The sequence below is a fragment of the Carcharodon carcharias genome, chromosome 5 (genome assembly GCF_017639515.1).
Source record: "Carcharodon carcharias isolate sCarCar2 chromosome 5, sCarCar2.pri, whole genome shotgun sequence".
Taxonomy (NCBI): domain Eukaryota; kingdom Metazoa; phylum Chordata; class Chondrichthyes; order Lamniformes; family Lamnidae; genus Carcharodon; species Carcharodon carcharias.
The window spans coordinates 74,312,535-74,336,517 of record NC_054471.1 but is presented as its reverse complement, the minus strand read 5'-3'; the positions used below and the strand labels follow the sequence as shown (position 1 = coordinate 74,336,517).

General features: G+C 44.2%; 1 protein-coding gene across 2 annotated transcripts in view; it reads left to right on the top strand.

The window, feature by feature from the left end:
- Nucleotides 1-23,983, top strand: part of LOC121278460 (collagen alpha-1(XXI) chain-like) — a 468,271-nt gene that overhangs the window by 201,751 nt on the left and 242,537 nt on the right. For both annotated transcript variants that reach the window (XM_041188910.1, XM_041188909.1), the window contains 2 exons: nucleotides 5,348-5,401; nucleotides 5,496-5,549. In XM_041188910.1, coding sequence (XP_041044844.1) covers nucleotides 5,348-5,401; nucleotides 5,496-5,549 — 108 coding nt within the window. The remainder of the gene's footprint in view (nucleotides 1-5,347; nucleotides 5,402-5,495; nucleotides 5,550-23,983) is intronic.

Here is a 23,983-nt window from a genome sequence, read left to right as displayed (position 1 = left end):
CTCACAACTGCATTCGAGAGGTTAAGGATGCCCTATTTAGCAAGGCGTACAATTACATCCAGTTCTCCCTAGATGATGCCACCAGGCTGCCAGAGCAGTGGGATTTGCAGCAATCTCCAGATTCCCACAGATGCAGGGTACCATCGACTTAAGAGGTCCCTGGCAGCAGCCAATACAATTCATCAACAGGAAAGGGTTCCACTGTCTCAATGCGCAGATGGTCTGCAACCACCAGAAGCAGATTATGCAGATATGTGCGATATACCCTGGAAGTTCCCACGACTTGTACATCTTGATTCATTTGCAGTTGCCACAGATTTTCAAGGGCCCTCAGTGCATCCTTGGTGACAAAGGCTACTCGCAAAAGAGGCGATTGATGATGCCCATATGGCATCCGCAACGTGCCTCAGAGGAGAGGTATAATGCTGCTTATTCTGCAACATGTTCATTGATTGAGCAGACCATTGGCATCTTGAAGATGCATTTTCGATGTCTGGACAGATCAGGTGGCGTCTCTAGTGCTCCCCCCCAAAGGATCTTATGCATCATCTTGGCTTGCTGTACTCTACAAAACCTGTTGTTCAAAAGGGTGGATGTCTTTCCAGTACAAGAGATGGAGGAGCTGCATGTCTTCTCCGCTGTTGAGGATGTCAAGAGGGATGAGCTCAACAAGGGCAAGGAAGCTGAGGCTCCAGAGAAATAGCCCATAGCACAGGCCAGACAAAGCAGGCATGCACGTGATATGCTTCTAGCCATCAAGTTCCAGAAGGATGATCATGAATTGCTCATACGAGGCTCTTTGACCAGTGCCCTCCATGATGGGTCCACCTTATCACCCTGGTTGCAACCCTAATCATCTCAATGCATCATATCCATCGCCAAATGGTGTATTACAATCTTGCATCACAATGTCTTCATCCTTGGAATGTACAGCAGCTTTGGGAGCATGTGGCCTTTCCATTTTGGGATAATAACTGCAGCAGGGTGTTTTGTGAGCAGTGTTGAGATGGTGCAGCCTCTTCAAGTATCTCGCCAACATTCCACTGCTTATGACAGCCTTCAAGAAGCAGGAGTAGCACTGCTCTTGTGGCAGTATGCCTGCAGCTTGGCAAGGCACCTCAAGGAGAAAAACTCAGCGGTTCTCACCTTCATGTGTGAGGTCAATTCTGAATCTGCACTGTGATTTGTCCGCACAGGCAATCATTTATGCAAGACAAGTGTTCAGGCCTCATAATCATTTTCAGTCCCCAGCATTAGATATATCTTCAGGACGTAGACATCTATAACTGAGATCCAAGGCTCCACTTCAGCTCACCTTTCAGTGGACCAAAAAGCTTTAGGAGCAGCATAAAATGATATCTGTCAAACACTCTTGGCCATGCCTCAGTTTGGAGTCTCCCAGTTTCCCATGCTGCCTAGCCATGGCCCAAAAATGCTGACACTCCATCCAGGCCTTAACGGCTAGACAATAAAGAGCGCACATCAGATTTCTCGGAGCCTCTCTCTGAAACCATTTGAGGCCCTCACATTCTCATTCCAACAACCTGACATACACACATGGAAACTAGGCACAAGGATGCGATTGTAAGTTGCACATTACCACGTTGATTGACCATCCCAGAGGTGGCAGAGGGTTAATGTGATGAGATGCTAGCCAGACCTTCTGGCTCAATGCTGCATCCTCCCATGTCAAGCATCTGGAGCCTCTGCACACAACTCCTAGGTCACAGAGTTTTAACCATCTGGCAGGAATCACAAGATTCAACATGTGGCAGCAAGGTTCATAGCTCTAAATCATGGAAGTGGAAAGGTGGGGACTCATATTGAGGTGATGTTCAGATATACACATGGACGTGAGATATGCTGCGGGCAGACAGGAGCGCATAGAGCTCCAAGTTTGGGTTCATATGCAAAACACACTCAAGGCTGTTGGAAAGTACAAGGAGGCCAATGAAAGATGTACTGACTCAATGTGCATCACCACTCAAACCTATAAGATCCACATTGAGTGCTCTATAATGCAGAAGCATCAGGGTCTAAAGCAGCCACCAGGTTCTATGAGGCAACATTATATGAACCTCAGAAGTAGGTCCTAGAAATGCCTCAGCCAATCACAACTAAGCAGCTGATGCTTCACTCATGTTGACACTGTACAGGGAATGGTCAGGCATAGTAATGAGATGGTTCTAGACACCATAGAGCTGAGGCAGATGATGGGACATCTGGGAGGAGGGGGCATCTTAGACACTTAACTGACCACAGTGTATATCATCAGATAGAAGAGGCATACACAACATGAGAAGTGGAATGAGTCAAACTGTATTTACATTTGTACAAATTATAGACAGATTGTGGACACCTGTGCTACCTTTGTGCTCCTAGTATTTCTTAGTAGCTACATCTTGGTACAACCCTAACATCCACAGTGGAGGCAGTCTACTGACTGCTATGCCCTGCTGTTTGTGATGACCTTGGTAGGCACCCTTTGGAGGGCTGAGGCCTGAAGGGCCCCAGCCTGCTTTGGGTCTCCTGATGCAGGGCAGGTGCACCCTCCTCGGCCTGTGGAGCTGCAACTAATGGGTCACAGGCAGAGAGGATTGGGATTGGCTGCATATTCCCAGGGTGTCCAGCTGATGGCTCTGCTCCCAGTAGGTGCCCAAGGTCCCTTGCCTGACTCCTTAAGGAGAAGAAGCATTTTAATGTTTTGTCACACTAAAATCACACTGACATGACCATTACCGTTGTTGATGTCCACACCAGTAGACATACAAACCAAACACAACTGAACAGAAGATCACTCATGAACTGTTGCTCTTGTGCTCATGGTGCCTTAAGCTTATGTTTGCATGTGCTGTGTCTTGGTGACCCCACCCCCCTTGCTGGCAGCAGCATTGGAGGCAGCCTGCTGATTCTGGTGTCTTGTTGGCTCTGATGACCTTGGCGGTTGTTCTCTGGTGAGTGGAGCCTGTGCTGGCCTCAACTGGGAGGGTGCAGCCAGTGGCCATGGCTGGCATCTCCCCCAATCATTGCAGCCTCATCAAATGCCACGATCACTGGCAGAGGGAGGGACAAGCTGCTGCAGTCATCTGGAGCATCCTGAGAGGAGCCCGCAGAGATAACAAGCAGGTCATGAGCCAACGTGAGGTCGTTCTGGACTTCCTAACTCCCCATTGATGCTCAGGCACCTAGCCCCTGGGATACTAGTGCCTCATCCATCTCCCACACTGGCACTGACCACCTGAGGTCATTGTCTGTGTGAGGGCTTGCAGGTCCAAGCACAATCCCGGGAACCCCTGATTCTGTCCCTGGAACTGGCTGTCCATGAGAATCGCCACTCTCTCAATGGAGGAGGCAGTACATTTGGACAAGAGGGTCAATGCTGTGCACATGCTCCACATGTACACCTTCACAATGAAGACCATGGCACACAGACCCTCATGGATCTCCACCAGGTCCTCCCACACATCCCGCTGGATGTCCAGCATCTGCTGCCTAATGGATGACTTCAGAGGCTCATCGTCTGCCTTCAACCCAGCATTGTCCTGGTTCTCCAACTACCGGCACCCTGGGCACTCTCTGCCTCTGCCTGCACCTCAAGCGAGTGTGAACTGCCCTCACCAATGTGCATCAACAATGTAGCCAACAATCTGAAGCCCGCCGAGGTATCTGCGCTGGTGCCTGGTTCAGCGTGACGGTGTAACACAGGTGTAGATGAAGCCCAGTGGTCCTCCGGCATCAGGGGTGGCCCTTCGGGGTCCAGAGAATGCTTGCGTGCTGGCGAATCTAAGAAAAAACAAGGACATGTCATTAGATAAAGTCTTCACACTGTCACTGTGCATGCCAGAGACCCTGGTGAGATAATGGAGATCTGCATCACGGTGCCATTATCTTTCAATGATCAATGGGGTCTCCAGTTTTGAGGCTCCCATCAATTAAGAGACTACTCTAGAATGGTTGCACAATCTGAAACTCTAACCTCTGTGCACTGCGCTCTTACCTTCGTCTGACACCTCAGCCTCTCCACGACTGGTTGCACAGGGAGCATGCCGGCTCTCCAGCTTAAGGGTGTCCTGCTCAAACTGGTCAGCAGTAGCAGGTTGGGCGGGTCTCTGCCTGTCCATGACCTCTCCAATTGGTTATGGCTTGTCTTCTCCTGAAATGACAGAGGAGCATTGATTAGACCAGTGAAGGTCAACGCAAACTGGAGGAGCAGCACCTCATCTTCTGATTAGACACTTTACAGCCTTCCAGGCTTAACAGAACATGACCTCTCTCCTCCATCCTCACCCCTTTCTTATCCCCTTTTTTCATTATTCATTTTTTTCCACTTTTCTTTATCATTATTATTCATTTTTATTTTAATTTTTATTCATTGTTTTATCCCCACCTTTTAGCCTATTTTCGACCTTTCCCCACCGCCCCCCCCCCCCCCCCCCCGCCCCCCCTACACCACCCCCACTTGCCCCATCTGCCACTTGCTCATGCTGTTCTTTCCACAGTGCTTATCCTTGTCTGGCTATTATCACATTTTGCTTTCTACCCTTAATGTCACCATTAGCACCTCCTTTAGCCAGTACCACCACCATCAACTTTGATGATGATCCTTTGTTTATGACATCTTTGTTTAATCATTGATCCAATTTTGCCCAAACTCCTTGATGCCATGCTTGGTCAAATGCTGTCTTGGTGTCAAGGAAGTCACTCTCACCTCAGCTCTGGAATTCAGCTGTTTTGCCATGTTTGGGCCAAGGTGGTAATGAGGTTTGGAGCTGAGTTACCCTGGCAGAACCCAAACTGAGTATCACTGAGCAGGTTAGTGCTGAGTAAGTGCCACTCGATAGCACTGTCAATTTTGCTGATAATTGAGAGTAGATTGGGCAGTAATTGGCCGGATTTGATTTGTCCTGTTTTTTTTGTGGACAGGACATATTTGGGCAATTTTCCATATTGTCAGGTAGTTGCCAGCGTTGCAGCTATACTGGAACAGCTTCAGCATGAGGCTTCCTCTCTTCAACTTTTTAAAATTTCATCTAAAATTGGCTTATGCAGCCAGGCCACCACTGTTGGAGGGAGGTAGTGGGGGAGCCCCTCCTCAAGGCAGCCTGTGGCTGTTTCAGCACTCAGGTCAGCAGGGAGGGTCTCTGAAGCAACAATGATACCTACTGAAGCAAGCTGAGTGCAAAAATTCAGTATCGTACCTAATGTTGCACTTCTTTCCTAGCTCATTGAATCTGTCTCAAGTCTAAAATACACTATGGTTGTTGTATTTAAGAAAAATACAATACATAGATTCATAGATTTTGCTGAATTTTGATTACTGTGTTAAAAGTGTTATTATTATTTACAGGGTCCTCCAGGATTGTTTGGAAGCCCAGGCATACCAGGATCCCAAGGCATTCAGGTAAGAATTATTCTTTAGTGAATCATATTGCACAGTTGACATTCACTTTGCAACTCAATTTTCTTTGCTAATTTTCATGATTGCCTTTTAATAGGGTTTGCGTGGGTTTCATGGATACAAGGGTGAGGAGGGGAGGCCTGGTGTTCCGGTAGGAATCAATTTATTACATTTGAACTCATATGTTCTCTTAAGCAAGAAAACAAATATAAATAATAATAGTTGGTGCGCATCAAGTAGATCTTAATTTTGTGTGATGATAGCAGTTTCAACACCAGAAATAAAAATCGGGAGAGATGTAAAAGTAGCTGCCAGTACCCATTTTACCTTATTGCATGAAGTCAAGATTTACCTCATCCTGTGTTCTCGTTATTTCTTGAAAGTTAACATTGGATTTTAATAACTAGGCATTGATAAAATCAAAGTATATTTTCAGTTTGCGATTGACATAAAGTACAATGGAATCAACTGTAAAATGGATTTGTTCATTCTCTCCAAGCGACCATCTTCATTTTAAAAATCTTACTCATGACTTTGACTGCAGTAGTAGATTAGTTATTTAACATGTACTTGACTGCTAAAATGGCGTTGGGTAAAATCACCTGTCCATCAGGAATGGCACTCAAAGGGAGTGCAGGTCACAGATAAGATACCAATAATACTATTCTGAATAAGTACCACCCATCCTCACAATAGCATTCTCAGAAATAGCATAATCTCCTACATAAAGCTATTGTTTCCGACTTTTCCATGTTATATTTTACACTGCTATGGAAAATAAATTATTAGAATGCATTTGGGCATGAAACAAGAATGTGCTCTAGAAGGGTAATCTATTCTAGGTAATGCAACCATCTAACTGTAATAATATTTTACACAGAAAGGTATTTACTAACTGTGGGAAAAAGACTCTCTGCAGGCATATTTTCTTGAATTTTCAGAATTTAGCAGAATGAATAATTAGCCTTTTTTAATAAAGCAGCTTGTGCTTTGACTCACTGGGGGCTAAATTGGTTAACTGCCAAAATCAGGTGCATGAGATTATTCCCCATGTCCAGTCATAGTCATGAAGGCAGCAAGCAAACTTCATACTGCCTGCTTATCTCCATGATTGTAGCATGCAGCTCAGTGCTGAACGAACTGCTGAGTGGTTGCATGCCTGGACAGGAAGCCCCAAGTCCGTGCAAGTTTAGCACTACTTAAAGCTAGCCCACACTACTTAAAGCCAACTTGCATCTTTGAAAGGCAAGGTGCATTCTGGCTACACCAGGCACTGAAACTGCTTGGACAACTTTCAGCAACCTTCAGGAATGAACCAAAAATGGCACAACAAGCAAGAGAGCATTCCCACAGGTTTTCAAATGCTCATTTGGAGCCATTTGTGCAGGAGATTCTTTTCCTTCAGGGAACCAGGAAACCTTCCAGACAACTGCTCAGAAGACCATGGACACAGTGGATGCAGTGCTGCAGAAATTTAATGACCTCACACAAGTGGTCAAAGTCAGTGAAAGCATTCTTGCATGCCAAATCCTAACAATGCCACTGGCCTCTCAATCTGCTCCATTCACCACAGCTCCTTGACTCGACTATCAATTACAACTACACTGCAAACCTCACATTCCTATGCTGCACCTAACCCTCACACGTTTAGCACTGCTGCAGGCCAGACTGCCAGCTGTTCAACTCTGCCAGGTACATCACCCAAACATATTGCATCATGCTCACTGATACAATTTCCCCTTTTTTCAGGACAAAATTGCCCAAAATTGACAGCAGCAACAGCAAGCTGGCAGGGCTATGCTGCATGTTCTGGTCCCATGGAGCAGAGTGCTAGAGATAATTGGAACAGCCATCACTGAGGCTGTGACCACCAGTGTTGCTGAAGCCATTGAGGACGATGATGTGGTCCTGCATAATGCACTTTCTCAAATCCTACTTCACATATATCCGAACAACAACTTGAATTTACATAGCACTTTTAATGCAATTAAAATATACCAAGGCATTTCACAAAGATTTTATAAAACAAATGTGAGCCACATCAGGAGATATTAGGCCAGATGACCAAAACCTTGGTCAAAGAGTTTTGTAAGGGTTCAGTAGGTTTCATGAAGAGGTTCAAAGGCTTGTAAGGTTCAACAGTAGTGTTTATTGGTAACGCATAACTATATATATATATATATATAAAGTATAGCCCAGGCTAGGGGCTAACTTCACGCTGACTTCTACTTGAGACTTTCCATACAACTCTGTCTACTGTCATGTGCCTCTCTACATCATACTGTGAGCGGTCCTGTTGTCCAATCCCACATTAACCCTTGCTATGCTAATCACCATTATACTACAAGAGTTAGTTTATATGGAGTATCTTAAAGGAGAAAAGCAAAATAGGCAGTGCAGAAGGACTTAGGGGGAATATTCCAGAGTTAAGGTAGCTTGGCAGCTGAAGGCCACCAGTGGTGAAGCAATTAAAATCAGTGATGTTCAAGAGGCAGGAATTAGAGGAAAATGTATTTTAGAGGGGTGTGGGGCTGGAGGAGATTACAGAGAGGACATGGGGAGATTTGAAAATAAGGATGAGAGTTTTAAAATCAAGACATTGCTTAACCAGGAGCCAGTGTAGGTCATCGAGCATAGGGGTGGTAAGTGAATGGCATTTGTTGTGGTTAGGACATGAGCAGCAGCGTTTCGGATGACCTCAACTTAATGGAGGGTAGGATTTGGGAGGCCAGCCAGGAGTGTGTTAGCATAGTCAAATCTGGAAGTAACAAAGACATAGTTGAGGGTTTCAACAGCAGAACAGGCAAGGGCACCGATGGGTGATGTTATGAAGGTGGAAAAGGTGGTCTTAGTGATGGCATGGATATGTGATTGAAAACTCATCTCAGGGTCAAATATGACACAAACAGTATGCAAGTAGTTTGTTTCAACCTCAGACATTTGCTAGGAAGAGGAATGGAATCCATGACAAGGGAATGGAGTTTATGCTGGGCAGTGAAGACAATGACCATAAGATGTAGGAGCAGAAGCAGGCCATCCTGCCCATCGAGACTGCTCCACCATTCAATGAGATCATTGCTGATCTGATAATCCTCAACTTCACTTTCCTGCCTTTTCTCTATAATCCTTGATTCCCTTACTGATTAAAAATTTGTCTATCTCAACCTTGAATATACTTAATGAAACAGCCTATACAGCCCTCTGCAGTAAAGAATTCCACAGACTGACTACCCTCTAAGAGAAGAATTTCCTCCTCATCTCTGTCTTACTCTTACTCTGAGATTATGATCCCTGGTCCTAGACTTTCCCACAAGGGGAAATAACCTCTCAGCATCTACCCTGTCAAGCCCCCTAAGAATCTTAAATATTTCAATAAGGTCACCTCTCATTCTTCTGAACTCCAATGAGTACAGACCCAACCTACTCAACCTCTCCTCATAAGAAAATCCCTCCAACCCCGGGATCAATCTAGTGAACCTTCTCTGGACTGCCTCCAATGCCAGTATATCTTTCCTTAGATAAGGGGACCAAACCTGTTCACTGTATTCTAGGTGTGGTCTAATTAGCACCCTGTATAGTTCTGTACTCCATTTCCTTTGAAATAAAGGCCAGCATTCCATTTGCCTTCCCTATTACCTGCTGAACTTGATGTTGGCTTTTTGGGATTCATGCACAAGGACTCTCTGTGCTGCAACGTTTTGCAGTCTTTCTCCATTTGAATAACATTCAGCTCTTCTACTCTTCCTGCCAAAGTGCATAACCTCACATTTTCCCACATTATATTCCATTTGCCAAGTTTTTGCCCACTCATTTAACCTGTCTATATCCCTCTGTAAACTCTTTGTGGTCCTAATCACTTGTCTTCTCACCTATTTTTGTGTCATCCGCAAACTTGGCAATAGTACATTCACTTCCCTCATCTAAGTCATTAATATATATTGTAAATAATTGCAGCCCCAGCACTGAGCCCTGTGGCACTCCACTAGTTACAGGATGCCATCCTGAAAATGCCCCCCTTATCCCATTTCTCTGTCTTCTGTTAGTTAGCCAATCCTCTAACCATGCTAGTACACCAGCCCCAACACCATGGGCTCTTATCTTATTAAGTAGCCTTATGTGCTGTACCTTTTTGAACGCCTTTTGGAAATCCAGATATGGAAATCCAAATACAATGGCTTTGTTCTTCCTAGTATTTAATTGGAGAACATTTCTGTTCGTCCAGAACTAGGTGTTGGACAAGCAGTCTGACAATTTAGACAGTGGAAGGATCAAGAGAGGCGGTAGTGAGGGAGAACTGGGAGTATTCTGCATACAAATAGAAACTGACATGTTCTCAGATGATGTCACTGAGGGAAGCATATAGATGAGAAGTAGGAGGGGCCCAAGGATAGATCCTAGGGGCACAGCAGAGAAACTGTGCAGGAATGGGAATAGAAGCCTTTGATGGTGATTCTCTGGCTACAATGAGATAGGTAAGAATGGAATCAAAGTGCAGTCCCACTCAGCTGGGTGACAGTGGAGATGCATTGGAGAAGGATGGTGAGATCTACTGTGTCAGAGGCTGCAGACTGCTTAAGAAGGACAGGAAGGATGATTTGCCTTTGTTAACGTCACATAGAATGTGACATAAGACGATGAGAGATTTTTTAACACTGAGGCAGAGGTCAAAGCATGATTGAAGGATTCAAACATGGATAAAATAAGGTTGAACTCAGGGGTGGGCAACATGTAGTGAGCCAGGAGATAGGGTAGTAGTTTGCAAGAATGGAAGGGTGAGGCTTCTGTTTTGACGAGAGAAGTGATGACAGCATATTTAAAGGAGAGGGGAACAGAACATGAGGAGAAACAGCCGCTAACAATCCCAAGGACTGCTGCATAGCCAACCAGAGGTCCTTGTGGCTGAAGCCATAGAGGGAGGACAGATCTAGGAGAAAGAAATGCTCTCTCTTGATGTGCTGCTCACAGCAACCAGCTCAGATACTGATATTGTTTATGCTTTGTGGGGTAATATAGAAGTAGGATCTACTGGAGTGAGTGGTGAGTCACTGGGCACAAGTGGGCTTTAGCCAGGCTGGGGGAATAGTTAGCAAATGTGAGCTACCTAGAGGGCAAGATTGCATGCAAGTTCTGCCACAGAGGACTCAGATGAGGATTTTGTTAGAGAGGCTTACATAAAAAGGTTGATGGATAAGCATGCCCAAATGTTGGTGCATTGGCAGGTCTAACAGAGAGTTTGTTGTCACTGTCAATGAGCATGGAGTAGTCCAGTTCCAATTTGGCACAGAGCTGGGAATCCATCCTTTCAGCATGAAGATGGTGACCAACTCCATGAAAATGTGATACAGCATTTGTTGGTCAGTGTCTCAGCTTCCATTGCAGCACAAACATGAATCTGAAGTGGAGGCTTAGACTGGCATCATGAATTTCAGCTTGTTGCGACACAAGCCCAGCTTGTTGCCATGCAGGTTCAAACTTCTGCTATCATATCTGCAGATGCCAGTACTCAAAGGACCTTTCAGGACCTCATTGCAGTCCAGCAAGTTATGCTACAACAGATTACTAGGATTACTGATGCGCTGTCCCTGGAGAGTGGCAATGGCTCCATGTAACATGAACCTACTTCCTCTTTCAGGATGACAGCATTTGTGCTCCCACCACTCCCACTCCGCCAGTACTGATTGCCTGTCAGTCAGCTCAGATTGCTGCTGCCCTTACTGAGGTGGTACAGTCCACAGCCAGGCCTTAGAGACCCAAAGATGCTCAGGGGCATCCTGCAAGGTCATCTGCAGTCTCACCCACTGAAGGCGAGCAGTATTTCACCAGCTATGCTGCAGCCCTTGATGTAACTGCATCAGAGTACTAGGCCAGGCAAAGGGATTTCACAGTGGTGATTAGTCGAGTATTTTTTGGATATGCTGTTTGATAAAGTTGGTATGAAATGGCTGTTCTATGGTTCTGTATTTTTCAGTATTGTGGCCAAGAGGACATTATGAGGTTCTGTAACAAAGGGCAGGTAATACGAGGAAGTTTTGAACAACAGGGAATCTGATGATGTGCTCATGGACAACCTGTCTGGAGCATGGATGTTCTGGATGCCTCTTTCTTTCCTCCTCCTCTTCCTCCTCCTGAGGTGGTTGTCAAACCTGTGGTGTTGAAGGATGGTTTTCTACCTGATCCCCATTGACTTCATTTTTACTCGGTTGTGTAATTGTCCACCATCATTTGCAGAACTGCAGAGCTATGATTTGATTCATTTTTGTGGAATCACTTAGCTCAGCTATGGTACGCTGCTTTTGCTCTTTTATGGTTTGGTTGTTAACTGAAAGGTTGGTGATTCAAACCAACCCAGGAATGAAGGCTTCCTTATTTTGTAGTGGCTCAGTCGATAGCACTCTCAGCTCTGACTCTCACTCTAGGACTTGAGCACAAAAGTCTAGGCTAATATTTCGCTGCAGTAGTGCACTTTTGGAGGTGGCATCTTTCGGGCGAGATGTTAAACTGAGGCTGTGTCTTCCCCCTCAGGTGGACATAAAAGATCCCATGACATTATATTGAAGAAGAATAGGATAAATATTCCTGGTGATGATCAATATTTATCCCTTAAAAGCAGATTATCTGGCCATTATCACATTCCTGTTTGTGGGACCTTGCTGCGTGAAAATTGGCTGCTGAATTTCCTGCATTACAATAGTGTCTACACTTCAAAAGCACTTGATTGACTCTAAAGCATTATGAGCCATTTGGTAGTCATGAAAGGTACTAAAAATTGCAAGTTTTTTTCTATTTTTGCATATAGTCCTGTGATATTGCTTCACCAGATTGGTATCTCATTTTCAAGTATTCCTGGTGTTGCTCCTTGCATGCCCTTCCACACTTCTCATTGAACCACTGTTGGTAGCTTGGACTGATGGTGATGGGGGAGTGAAGGATATGAGGTTACAGCTTGTGATGAGATACAATTTTGGTGCTACTGATGGCAAACAACATCTCATCAATGTCTAGCTGGATGGCTCTTAATATATTGATACATTTTTTCATGGTATGGAACAAGGTAAGATACAGATCAGCTGTAATCCAAATGAATGGCAGAACAGGCTCAAGGAGCTGAATGCCTACTCCTGTGTTTTTATTCAGGTTAGCATATCATTTTTTATTCATGGGATGTGGTTATCACTGGCTGGGCCAGCATTTATTGCCCATCCCTAACTGCCCTTGTTCAGAGGGTATTTAAGAGTCAACCATACTGCTGTGGGTCTGGAGTCACATGTAGGCTGACTTCTTTCCCTAAAGGGCATTTGTGAACCATGGTTTCATGGTCAGATTTTTATTGAATTCAAATTTCACCATCTGCCATGGTGGGATTTGAACCCAGGTCCCCAAAGCATTACCCTGGATTACTAGTCAGTGATAATACCACTATGCCACCACCGCCTCCCCTTAGTGGGAAAACAGGGCTTGGTCTCCACAAGGACACTGCAATGATTGCCTCGACCCATACCATTATGGACAGATACATCAGTGACAGGCGGATTGGTGAGGACAGGATCAAGTTGGTTATTTATCCAAGTTGAATCTTTCACCACTTGTTGCAAACCCAGTCAGGTGCTATATCCTTCAGGGTTCTGCCAGCTCGGTAAGTTGTGGTACTACAGTAATGGACATTGAAGTCTCGCCATCGGAATACATTCTATGTCCTTGAAAACCTTACTGCTTCCTCCATGTGGTGTTCAGCACAGAAGAATACTGATCCATCAGCTGAGGGAGGGTGGTAAGTGATAAGCAACAGGCGGTTTCCTTGCTCATGACTTCATGGGACCTGGAGCCAATGCTGAAGCATAGCATCAGGTACCTGCCGTTCACCAATAACATTGTAATGAAATCGGAGACCCAATTTCAGCCAAGGCTTGTGTTTCCTGGGTAAAAGCAACATGCTGTGGATGCTGGAAATCTGAAACAAAAACAGAAAATGCTGGAAACCCAGCTGATGTTTTCCAGCATTTTCTGTTTTTGCTTGAGTTTCCTGGTTTCAGTGATTGCTGGAAGTATGCCATCAGTTAAAACAGCCCAGATGATTCTGTATCCTCATAAGCAATGTTACATAAGACTTGCTCATGTTTTAAATGTTTCCCCATGATGGTTAAATAATGTTCTATTTTGAGCTCTTTTTCAAGCTAGTTGTATTTTCCAAGCCTTTCCCTAATTTAATCTCTTTATCGCTCCACGTTCAGTATTTGGACCAAGGTTTGGCAAAAAATGGTGTTGGCTTTACATATCAAGAATGTTTAACGTGGAACTGGAGAAGTGGAATTGTAAAAAGAACGTGCGTCATTGCACAGAAATTATTGAAAAATGCATGCAATTACTAAATTGTACGGTAAATGTTTCACATTTTACAGTAATAATTATCACACTTGGTTGAACTTCGATCATTGTAATTAAATTCATGATTTTTCAATGTAACTTTCATCCCACAGGTCAAGAAACTTCCAGTTACATTTTCATGTTTGATTTTTACTTGCTGAAGTTTTGGGAAGGAATTCATTAATTATAAATGCTGATAGAAGCAGCTTCCTTTCCTTTAATTATGTTTGAATAAGTAGAGTGTAATGTCATTCTAATTCAAGCTGTCAGGCCAGGATTTTGTTCCTTCATTAGACGTTCTCACCAGCAATTGGAGAATTGGTGGAAGTCCTGTGTCGCTTCCGTGGGGGCAGCAAGTGCAATTAAGTACCCATCAGGCATTTAACTAGCCAACATCAAGCCTCCCTTGGGATTTAGGATCCCGTGAGCGGAAATCCCGCCAGCAAGTACTGCTGGCCATTCAGGCCAGCAACATCACCAGGAGCAGTGGCTGCTGCTGTTAAATCTCCCAGGGATAGCCCAAGGATTGTCACTGTGTCCAAGGGCACAGGTGCATGGAGGTGGGCTGAGGGTTGCAAGGAGGGGGTCATTGGAGAAGGTGGGGAAGGTGGGTCAGAGGCAAGTACATGTGAATGGTTTTCAGCGCTCCCCCTCCCATTTCCCGGTTGAGCCCTGAGTGCCTGTGAATGAGGGACTCCCCCAGGTAAACTGTTGGCAAACTTTTTTTCATTCTTTCATGGGATATGGGCATGCTGGCAAGTCCAGCATTTGTTGCCCATCCCTAACTGAGAAAATGGCAGTGAGCCATGAGGGTTTGCTGGCCAGCCTCAGGAAGCAGATGAACACCATGCGACTCATATTTAATTGCTGAGCCACCATTAAATTACAGTGGGCTCAGGGATAATTGGTGTCAAGTGGTTCATTGATGAGTCTTATTGACATCTCTCCGATGGCAGGTGGGATTCCCGCATCAGGCCCTTCAAATGGGTACAGGCTAAACCTTTCCTTCGTCCCAGGAATCAGCCTAGTGAACATTTTCTGAACTGCTTCCAATGCAAATATATCCCTCCCAAAGTAAGGAGATGAAAACTGTACAAAGTACTCCAGGTGCAATCTCACCAATGCCCTGTTACACTGTAGCAAACTTTCCATTCTTTTATACTCCATTCCCATTGCGATAAAGGCCAACATTCCTTTCGCCTTCCTAATGATTTGCTGTACCTGCGTTAACTTTTTGTGATTCATGTACAAAGACACTCAGATTGCTCTGTACTGCCGCATTCCTCAGTCAGTCTCTGTTTGAATAATATTCTGTTTCTTATTCTTCCTGTCAAAGTGAACATTCTCACGCTTTCCCATATGATACTCCACCTGCCAATTTTTTTCCCCACTTAGTTAACCTGTCTATATATCTTTGCATACTCTTTGTATCTTCCTCAGAACTTGCTTTCCTACTGTCTTGGATCATCAGAAAATTTGGCTACAATATAGCTTGGATCCTTTATCCAAGTCATTGATATAGATCATTGATAGTTGATGCCCCAGCACTGATCCATGCTGCACCCTACTAGTTACAGTTTGCCAACCAGAAAATGACCCATTTATCCTGACTCTGTGTCCTGTTAGCCATCCTCTATCCATTCTGATGTATCACCCCCAACACTATGGGCTCTTATCTTGTGTTGTAAACTTTTATGTGACATCTTATTGAATGCCTTTTGGAAATCCAAATATACAACATCGTTTCAGCTATGAAGAGATACCGGATAGGCTAGTGTTGTTTTCCTTAGAGCAGAGAAGGCTGAGGGGGGGACCTGAAAGAGGTATACAAAATTATGAGGGGGATAGATAGGGTAGATAGGAAGAAATTTTTCCCCTTAGCGGAGGTGTCAATAACCAGGGGGCATAGATTTAAGGTAAGAGCAGAAGGTTTAGAGGGGATTTGAGGAAACATTTTTTCACCCAGAGGGTGGTTGGAATCTGGAACACACTGCCTGAAGAGTTGGTAGAGGCAGGAACCCTCAACATTTAAAAAGTATTTAGATGAGCATTTAAAGCACCATAGCATACAGGGCTACAGGCCAAGTGCTGGAAAATAGGATTAGAATAGATAGGTGCTTGATGGCCGGCACAGACACGATGGGTTGAAGGGCCTGTTCCTGTGCTGTAGAACTCTATGACTACTTGTTCCCCTTAATAAACCCTGTTTGTTACATCCTCAAAGAACTCTTTAAAAAAAATTGTCAAACCCAATTTTCCTTTCACAAAACCATGTTGACTCTGCCTGATTTTATGCTTTTCTAAGTGTTCTGTCACTACTTCCTTAATAATGGATTCTAGCATTTTCCCAATGACAGATGTTAGACTAATTAGCCTATAGTTTCCTGCTTTCTGTCTCTCACTTTTTTTGAATAGCGGTGTTGCATTTATGGTTTTCCATCCACTGTGACCTTTCCAAACTTTTGGGAGATTCCAACTCTGCAGCCACTTCTTTTAAGACCATAGGATGCAGGCCATCAGGCCCAGGGCACTCCTCAGCCTTTAATTCCATTAGTTTTCCCAGTACTTTTTCTCTCGTGATCGTGATTGTTTTAAGTTTCTCCCTCCCTTTTGCCTCTTTGTTTCTCTATTTTTGGGATGCTTTCTGTGTATTCAGAAGACAGGTGCAATTTATTTGTTCAACATCTCTGCTATTTCCTTTTTTCCCATAGTCTCACCCTCTCACCCTCTAAGAGACCAATGCTCACTTTAGCTAGTCTCTTCCTTTTTATATACTTGTAGAAGCTTTTACTTTGCAATTGCCTATGCTTTTCATAACCTCATGGCATCGTAAAGTGCTGTATAGCTAATTAAGTATTTTTTGAAGTGCAGTCATTAATGTTATGTAGAAAGCATAACAGCCAATTTGTGCATAGCATTAAGACAATAGTCCAAATAATCTGTTTTAGTCATTTTGATTGAGGGATAAATATGGGCCAGGACACCAGGAAGAACTCACCTTCTTTTCTTCAAAATAGTGCCTTGGGATCTTTTGCATCGGCTTGCCAGAATAGGCAAAACCTTCACTTTAATGTCTCATCTGTCCATTGTGCTGTTATTATAGATTATGTGCTTAAGAGCAGGATTTTTGGGTCGGCGGGTGGCTGTGATCAGCGGGCCCAGGAGTGGCGGGGAACGGACGCGATGGCCCCGACCTCAATTTCACACTGGCTGGCCAATTAATGGCCATCCAGCATGAAAGGCGTGCTGAAAGGCTCAACGCTGCCAGGGTGGGGCAGGAGGAGGGCGAGCACTGATGTCAGTGCAGGCACAGGGGAGCGTGGAATGAAAGCTCCCTGAAGGCAGAGAGCTGCCTCAGGGAGGTGAAGAATTTAAAGTCAGTAAAAACAGATTTTAAAATTCAGAAAAAATGCCTATACATCAAAATGAGTCACTTAAACATATGGATACTGAAATTTATGTCAAAACACTTTTATACTTTTTAAAAAATTAATCTCGGAAATCTCCTCCCACCCTTGGATAAGGTTTCCTGAAAAATGAAAAGACCGCCTGGCCAATTCACCTGCCCGCCAACCATAATGTTGGACAGGCAGTGAAAATTCCCAGTTAATTGCACCATTACAGGCTTAATAGCCCTCTTAATTGTCAGCGGGCGCGCTGCCGACTCTTGCGCGCAACAAGTGTGCGATGACATCGGGACGCTCGCCCAACGTCATTGTGTGCTATTTTATACTCGAGCATGTCGAGCGCATACCTGCATACCAAGCAAAAAATTCTGGCCTAAGTCTCTGGAATGGGACTTAAACCAACATCCTTCTGACTCAGAGACAACAATATTATCCACTGAGCCACAGCAAGCCTCCAAATAGCAGGCTGATGGGAAAGGCCCTGATTTTCTTTCTTCCCATTCCCATACCATTACCTCTGGTGTCCCCCAGAAATCTGTAATTGGCCTCCTCCTGTTTTTTCATCTACATGTGCCTCTCAGCAACTTCATCTGAAAATACAGCATTAATTTTCACATATACACTCACAACAGTCATCTCTACTTCAACATCTACTCTCTCAACACCTCCACGGCTGCAAAATTATGAAGTTGCTTGTCTAAAATCCAGTACTGGTTGAGTAGAATTTTCCTCCAAGTAAATAGTGGAAAGAGTGAAGCCATTGTCTTTGGTCCCAGCTGCAAAATCTCTTCCCCAGCTACCAGCTCCATCCCTCTCCCTGGCAACAATCTGGGGCTTAACCAAACTGTTCACAATCTTGGCATCATGTTTGACCCAAGATGAGCTTCTGACCACATATCCACGCCATCACTAAGGCCACTTATTTCTGCCTCCTTGACATCACCTGACTGTGCTCCTGCATCAGCTATTGAACCCTTCATCCATGTCTTTGTTACCTCTGCTCTTAAAAATTCCAAAGTGCTCCTAGCTGGCCTCTTCCAAAACTCTGCGGCCAATATCCATACTCACACCAAATCTTGTTCATCCATCATCCCTGTACTCGCTGACCCATACTGGCTTCTGGTTGAGCAACACCACAATTTTAAAATTATCATCCTTGTTTTTAAATCCCTCCATGGTCTCACCCATTCCAGCTCTGTAATTTCCTGCAGCCTCACAACCTTCCAAGATATCTGCGCTGATCTAATTCTAGTCTCTTGAGCACCCTCCATTGATGGTTGTGCCTTCAGCTGCCTGGGCCCTAAGCTCTGGAATTCTCTCCCCAAATCTCTTCCCCTCTCTGCTTCCCTTTCCTCCCTTAAGATACTCCCTAAAATTTATCTCTTTAATCGAGCCTAAAATTGTATTACATTGCTTTTTGTCAAAGTTTGCTTAATTACAATCCTGTAAAGCACCTTGAGACATTTTATTCCTTTAAAGATGCTATATAAATACAAGTTGTTGTTTGTTGTTGTCCTTCTGCCTCCATCTGGACTCCAAGCCCCTATTAAGAGTGAAACTAAGTTTCAATTTTGACTTACCTCCACCCTTTCATCTGCTGTCTCGCTCCAAGACCAGGACCATTTTCTGCTCTTGTCCTGTCAGCCTCCCTCCTGTAGGGATCCTACTAAAGCCCACACTATATACCTGCTGAGCCCTGATGCAGTGAAATAGGTTGTGTAAAGACTGGATAAAACTGGCAATGATTCAGCCATCCTACTGAAATCCCATCAACAACTGGAAAGTCCAACCTCATATTCCAGCACCAAGTAATATCAAGAAATGATTGAAGGCACTGGATACTGCAAAGGCAATGAGCCCTAACAATTCCCAGCAGTAGTACTGAAGACCTGTGCTGAAGAACTAGCCATGCTCCTAGCCAACCTGTTCCAATAGAGCTACAACACTCACTTTCTACCTGACAATGTGGAAAATTGCACAGTTATGTCCTGTCCACAAAAAGCAGGACAAATCCAATCTGGCTAATTACTGCCCCAGTCTATTCTCGATCACCAGGACGGATGGTATCATCAATAGTGCTATGAAGTGGCATTTACATAGCAATGACCTGCTCACTGATCCTCAGTTTGGATCACTCAGCTCCTGACCTTACTACAGGCTTGGCTCAAACATGGTAAAAAGAGTTGAAGTCAAGAGGTGAGGTAAGATTGACTGCTTTGACATCAAGGCAGCAGTTGACAGAGTGTGACATCAAAGAGCGCTAGCTATATTGAAGGCAATGGTGTTATTCTGATCCTAAGCCAGTTGGTGAAATGTGAAACTAAACACTAATACTTTTCTTGATAATAGACTTAATCACAGAATGCAGTATTACATATGTCTGCTTCCTACCTAGCCAACGTACAGCAGTTTCACTTTACAAGTGCTCTCAATACTTAATTTAAAAATGCCCTTCACCTTTGTATCTTAACAATATAATTAACATGCCATTAACAAATGGAAATCAGTGAGTAAACTCACCACTGATTGGAGTCATACCTAGCACAAACGAAGATGGTTCTGATTGTTGGAGGTCAATCAACTCAGTCCCAAGACATTGCTGCAGGAATTCCTCAGGGTAGTGTCCTAAGACCAACTATCAGCTGCTTCATTAATGACCTTTCCTCCATCATAAGGTAAGAAGTGGGGATGTTTGCTGATGATTGCACAATATTCAGTACCATTCGCAACTCCTGAAGCAATACTGTGTCCATAGGCAGCAAGACTTGGACAATGGTCAGGCTTCGGCTGATAAGTAACAAGTAACATTCCTGTCACACAAGTGCCAGGCAATGACCATCTCAAACAAGAAAGAATTTAACCATGTCCCCTTGACAATCAATGACATTACCATCACTGAAATCCACACTATCAACATCCTGGGCCCTTGCCTTTGACCAGTAACTGAACTTGAACAGTGACATAACTACGGTGGCTTCAAGTTCAGGTCAGAAGCAGGCAACTCTGCAGTAAGTAACTCAACTCCTGACTCCCAAAGTCCACCATCTACAAAGCGCAAGTCAGGAAGTGGTGGAATACTCACCATCTGCTTGGATGACTACGGCTCCAACAACCCTCAGGAACATCCATGGACAAAGCAGACTGCAACCCATCCACCACCTTAAACATTCACTCCTTCCACCACAGATGCACAGTGGCAGCAGTATATACCATATATAAGATGCACTGCAGCAACTCGCCAAGCCTCCTTTGGCAGCACCTTCCAAATTCCTGACCTATACCACCGAGAGGGACAAGAGCAGCAGATGCATAGGCACAACATCACCTGCAAGTTCCCATCCAAGCCACACACCTGACCTGGAACTACATTGTCATTCCTTCACTGTTGCTGGATCAAAATCTTGGAACTCATTTTGTAACAATACTGTTGGTGCACCTGCACTAGATGGACTGCAGCAGTTCAAGAAGATGGCTCACCGCTATCTTGACAAAGGCAACTGGGGAAGGCCAGCAAATGCTAGCCTGGCCAACAATGCCCACATCCTAGGAAGTGAGCAGTTGCATTACTCAAGGCCAAGGAGAGGGGGGTGCACAAGGTGCAAAACACTGGGGGCCATGCTGTAAGAGAGCCTGGGCTCCTATTTTCAAACAGACACAATGAAGACAACACACATACACCTGATAACAAGGCGGCATTGCACTGCACAGCCACCCGAGTCTGCGCAAGCACGAGAGGGACATCATTTCTGGTAGAGCAATGCGTGATGTTTGTTAACTCTCACCTTCATATTTGTAATCCCAAACATGAGTCATTCTAAGAGTCTCTCTTCAGCCGTTATCAACTCGAAATCGCAGACTTGGCAAGTGTTTGCTGTGCTGTACAAAAACTGGTTGTACATTTCAACAATTTCAGAGGAGGTGGTGGGAGTTTTGGGATGTTGGTGGTGGCAAAGACCACAGCAAAGTTGCTACAGTCTCTGAGTATGTCAGTGAGGGAAGGCCGAAAAAAAAGCACACAAAATATTCCTCAGCTCAGTCCAAAAGAATTCCATCCATTTTTATTTAAATTCTATGCTTTAATGTTGTCATAATAGGATTGACATCTATCCCAGTGACCAGCTCTCCTGAATTTACTACTGTATCCAGAGTCAGATACACATTGCCAACAGGCGCCCACGGCACTCAGGGTGTTTCTTGGGTGGCAGGGAGGCAGAAGAAGCAGCCAACAATTCTTTCCCCTTATGGGCTCACTAGTAACGCATCTATTTTTTTTATTTGTAGGCCCATAATTAGATTGCTTTCTTGTTTGGGTTGACAGAGGGCAGGGGGAATCCAGGCTAAGATGCTTCTGAAAGCTGGGAGGTTGGCTTACCACCATGCATTCAGCATACCAAGTTTCTATCATTTCCCAGTCCACTCCCTGGCTATGCAGGTCAGATTTCCAATAACCTGTCATAATAAATAGACTCAAGGTACTCGGAAATTCAACCAACCGAAAGCAGTATCAAGCCATTTCAGTGCTGAAATCCAGTTCAGGCCAACTTCTTCGTACTCACTCAGCCACTTTTATGGTTTTATTTTAAGGTGATTGGCTTTTCCCTCAAGCCTGTAAACTTGATGGTAACCAAAACAATGCCACAACATTTGAATTAAGTTAGGCCAAGGACCTGGTTTTCAATTAGCTAATTTTTAAAACTATTAATATAATTGAATTAAAGGATGACTACTAACGTAAAACTAGACAAAATAGTTAATTTTTGCTATCATTCCCCAAGTACATTAACTCTCCCATCAGAACATCATCTAATTGTACTTTGAAAAGTCTAATTTTTTAGCCTATATTAACCTGTTTGGCAGACTGTTCCATTGATCACTTTGAAAGAAATGTGATCTTAACTCATATTTTCTTTAGGTTTGCTTTTTGTTAATTTCCATTTTATATCCTCTAATTTTTCTTTCACAGTATCTTTACAGTACAGAAGGAGGCCATTCAGCCAATCGAGTCTGCACTTGCTCCCTGAAAGAGTATTCCACCTAGTCCCACTCCCCTGCCTTATCGCCATAACCTTGCACATTCTCTCTTTTCAGGTAGCAATCCAGTTCCCTTTTGAATATCTCGATCGAACCTGCCTCCACCACCCTCTCAGGAAACTTGTTCCAATGTCCAGCCACCCTCTGGGTGAAAACATTTTTCCTTACATCACATTTACTCCTTTTGCCAATTATTTTGAATCTGTGCCCTCTCATTTTTGATGTTCTCTTGAGTGGGAACAGTTTCTCACTATTTACCCTGCCCATACCCCTCAGGATCTTGAATACCTCCACCAAATCTCCTCTCAGCTGACTTTTCTCCAAGGAAAAGAGTGCCAATCTCTCCAGTTTATCCTCATGACTACAGTTTTTTATCCCTGGAATCACCCTTGTGAATCTCCTCTGTATTCTCTTTTTCTTAGCACGCATCACAGTAACAATCTGGTTACCTTATCTATGGCAATTTATATTTTATATGCTTCAATGAGGTATTCCCTTTAATCTTTTCTTTCTAGACTGTAAAGCATTTAATCTTCCCTCATAACTTATTCACTCAGATTTGGTCCGTCAGTGGGTAAGTACAGCTTTTGTGGAGCAGTTGCAATGAACGCAGCGGGCTTGCTTAAAAATTTTCACTCTTTTGTCAGCTTTTCCTTTACCATCAATTTGCTCCAATAAGAATTGTTAAAAGCATGGTAAATAATGAAATATAAATTGAATTTAAAAAAGCAAGCAACATAAGGGCAGGCAGGGGCCAAGGGGTCCGACAGTGGCAGGAGGTGCGGCAGAGCTTCCGCCTTCTCTCCACAGGCTGCTGCAGTCCCACAGCCTGTACTGCCAGCCTTCATCACTAGTTTGTGCTTGTGGCTGATCCATTTCTAAAATCCCCCCAACTCCCAGCCTCTGTGCCTGGGAGCTTGAAGGCTGAGGTGGGGTGCATTGACTGGGTCTGTCCCTGTGCCATCCAGCAACTTTCGTTAATGTATTGGAAGCATCTGGAGCAAATGCAGAGAGGTTCACCCCTTTCAAATAGTCTTTAAGGTTTTTAAATTTTTTTAAATACAAAAAGAGACATCGGGCAGGATTTCGAGGTGGATCGACCTGGGATGAGCCAGGGAACCGACCGCCTACCGCGATCGCCCCCTGACCGCAATTTCACGCTGGATGGCCAATTAATGGCCAGCCAGCATGAAGTGCATTCTGAGAAGCTCAGCGCTGCTGGGGCATAGGCAGGAGGAGGGAGGATGATGATGTAAGCGCGGACGAGCACTAAATGAAAGATCCCGGAGAGAGAGCTGCCTCAGGGAGCTGAAGACTTGAAAACAATTAAATAAAGTTTTTAAAATCAGGAAAAAAATATCCAAGCATCACAATCAGTCACCTGAACATATACATTATAAAAATGCTGTCCTTAGATTTTTTTTTTTAAATAACAGAAACCTCATCCTGCCCTTGGATGAGGTTTCATGAAAATGCAAAGTCCACCTGGCCGATTCGCCTGTCTATCAAATGTAAGGTTGGAGAGACCACTCAAAACCAGAGACAATAGCAACCTTAATCACACTAATTGGCCTCTTAATTGTTGGCGGACGCACTTCCGACTTTTGCACGCACCTGCCAATTAAAATATCGCGTGAGCGCGGAATGGCATTGAGATGTTCGCACCTGCACACCAACCTAAAAAATTTGCCCATTATTTCAGAGTTTGTCTGATCGCATTAAATGCCTGAGCGTTGGGGTAAGTAAAGGCATTTTCTGAGTATAAAGTATTCATTCAAAGTTTTGT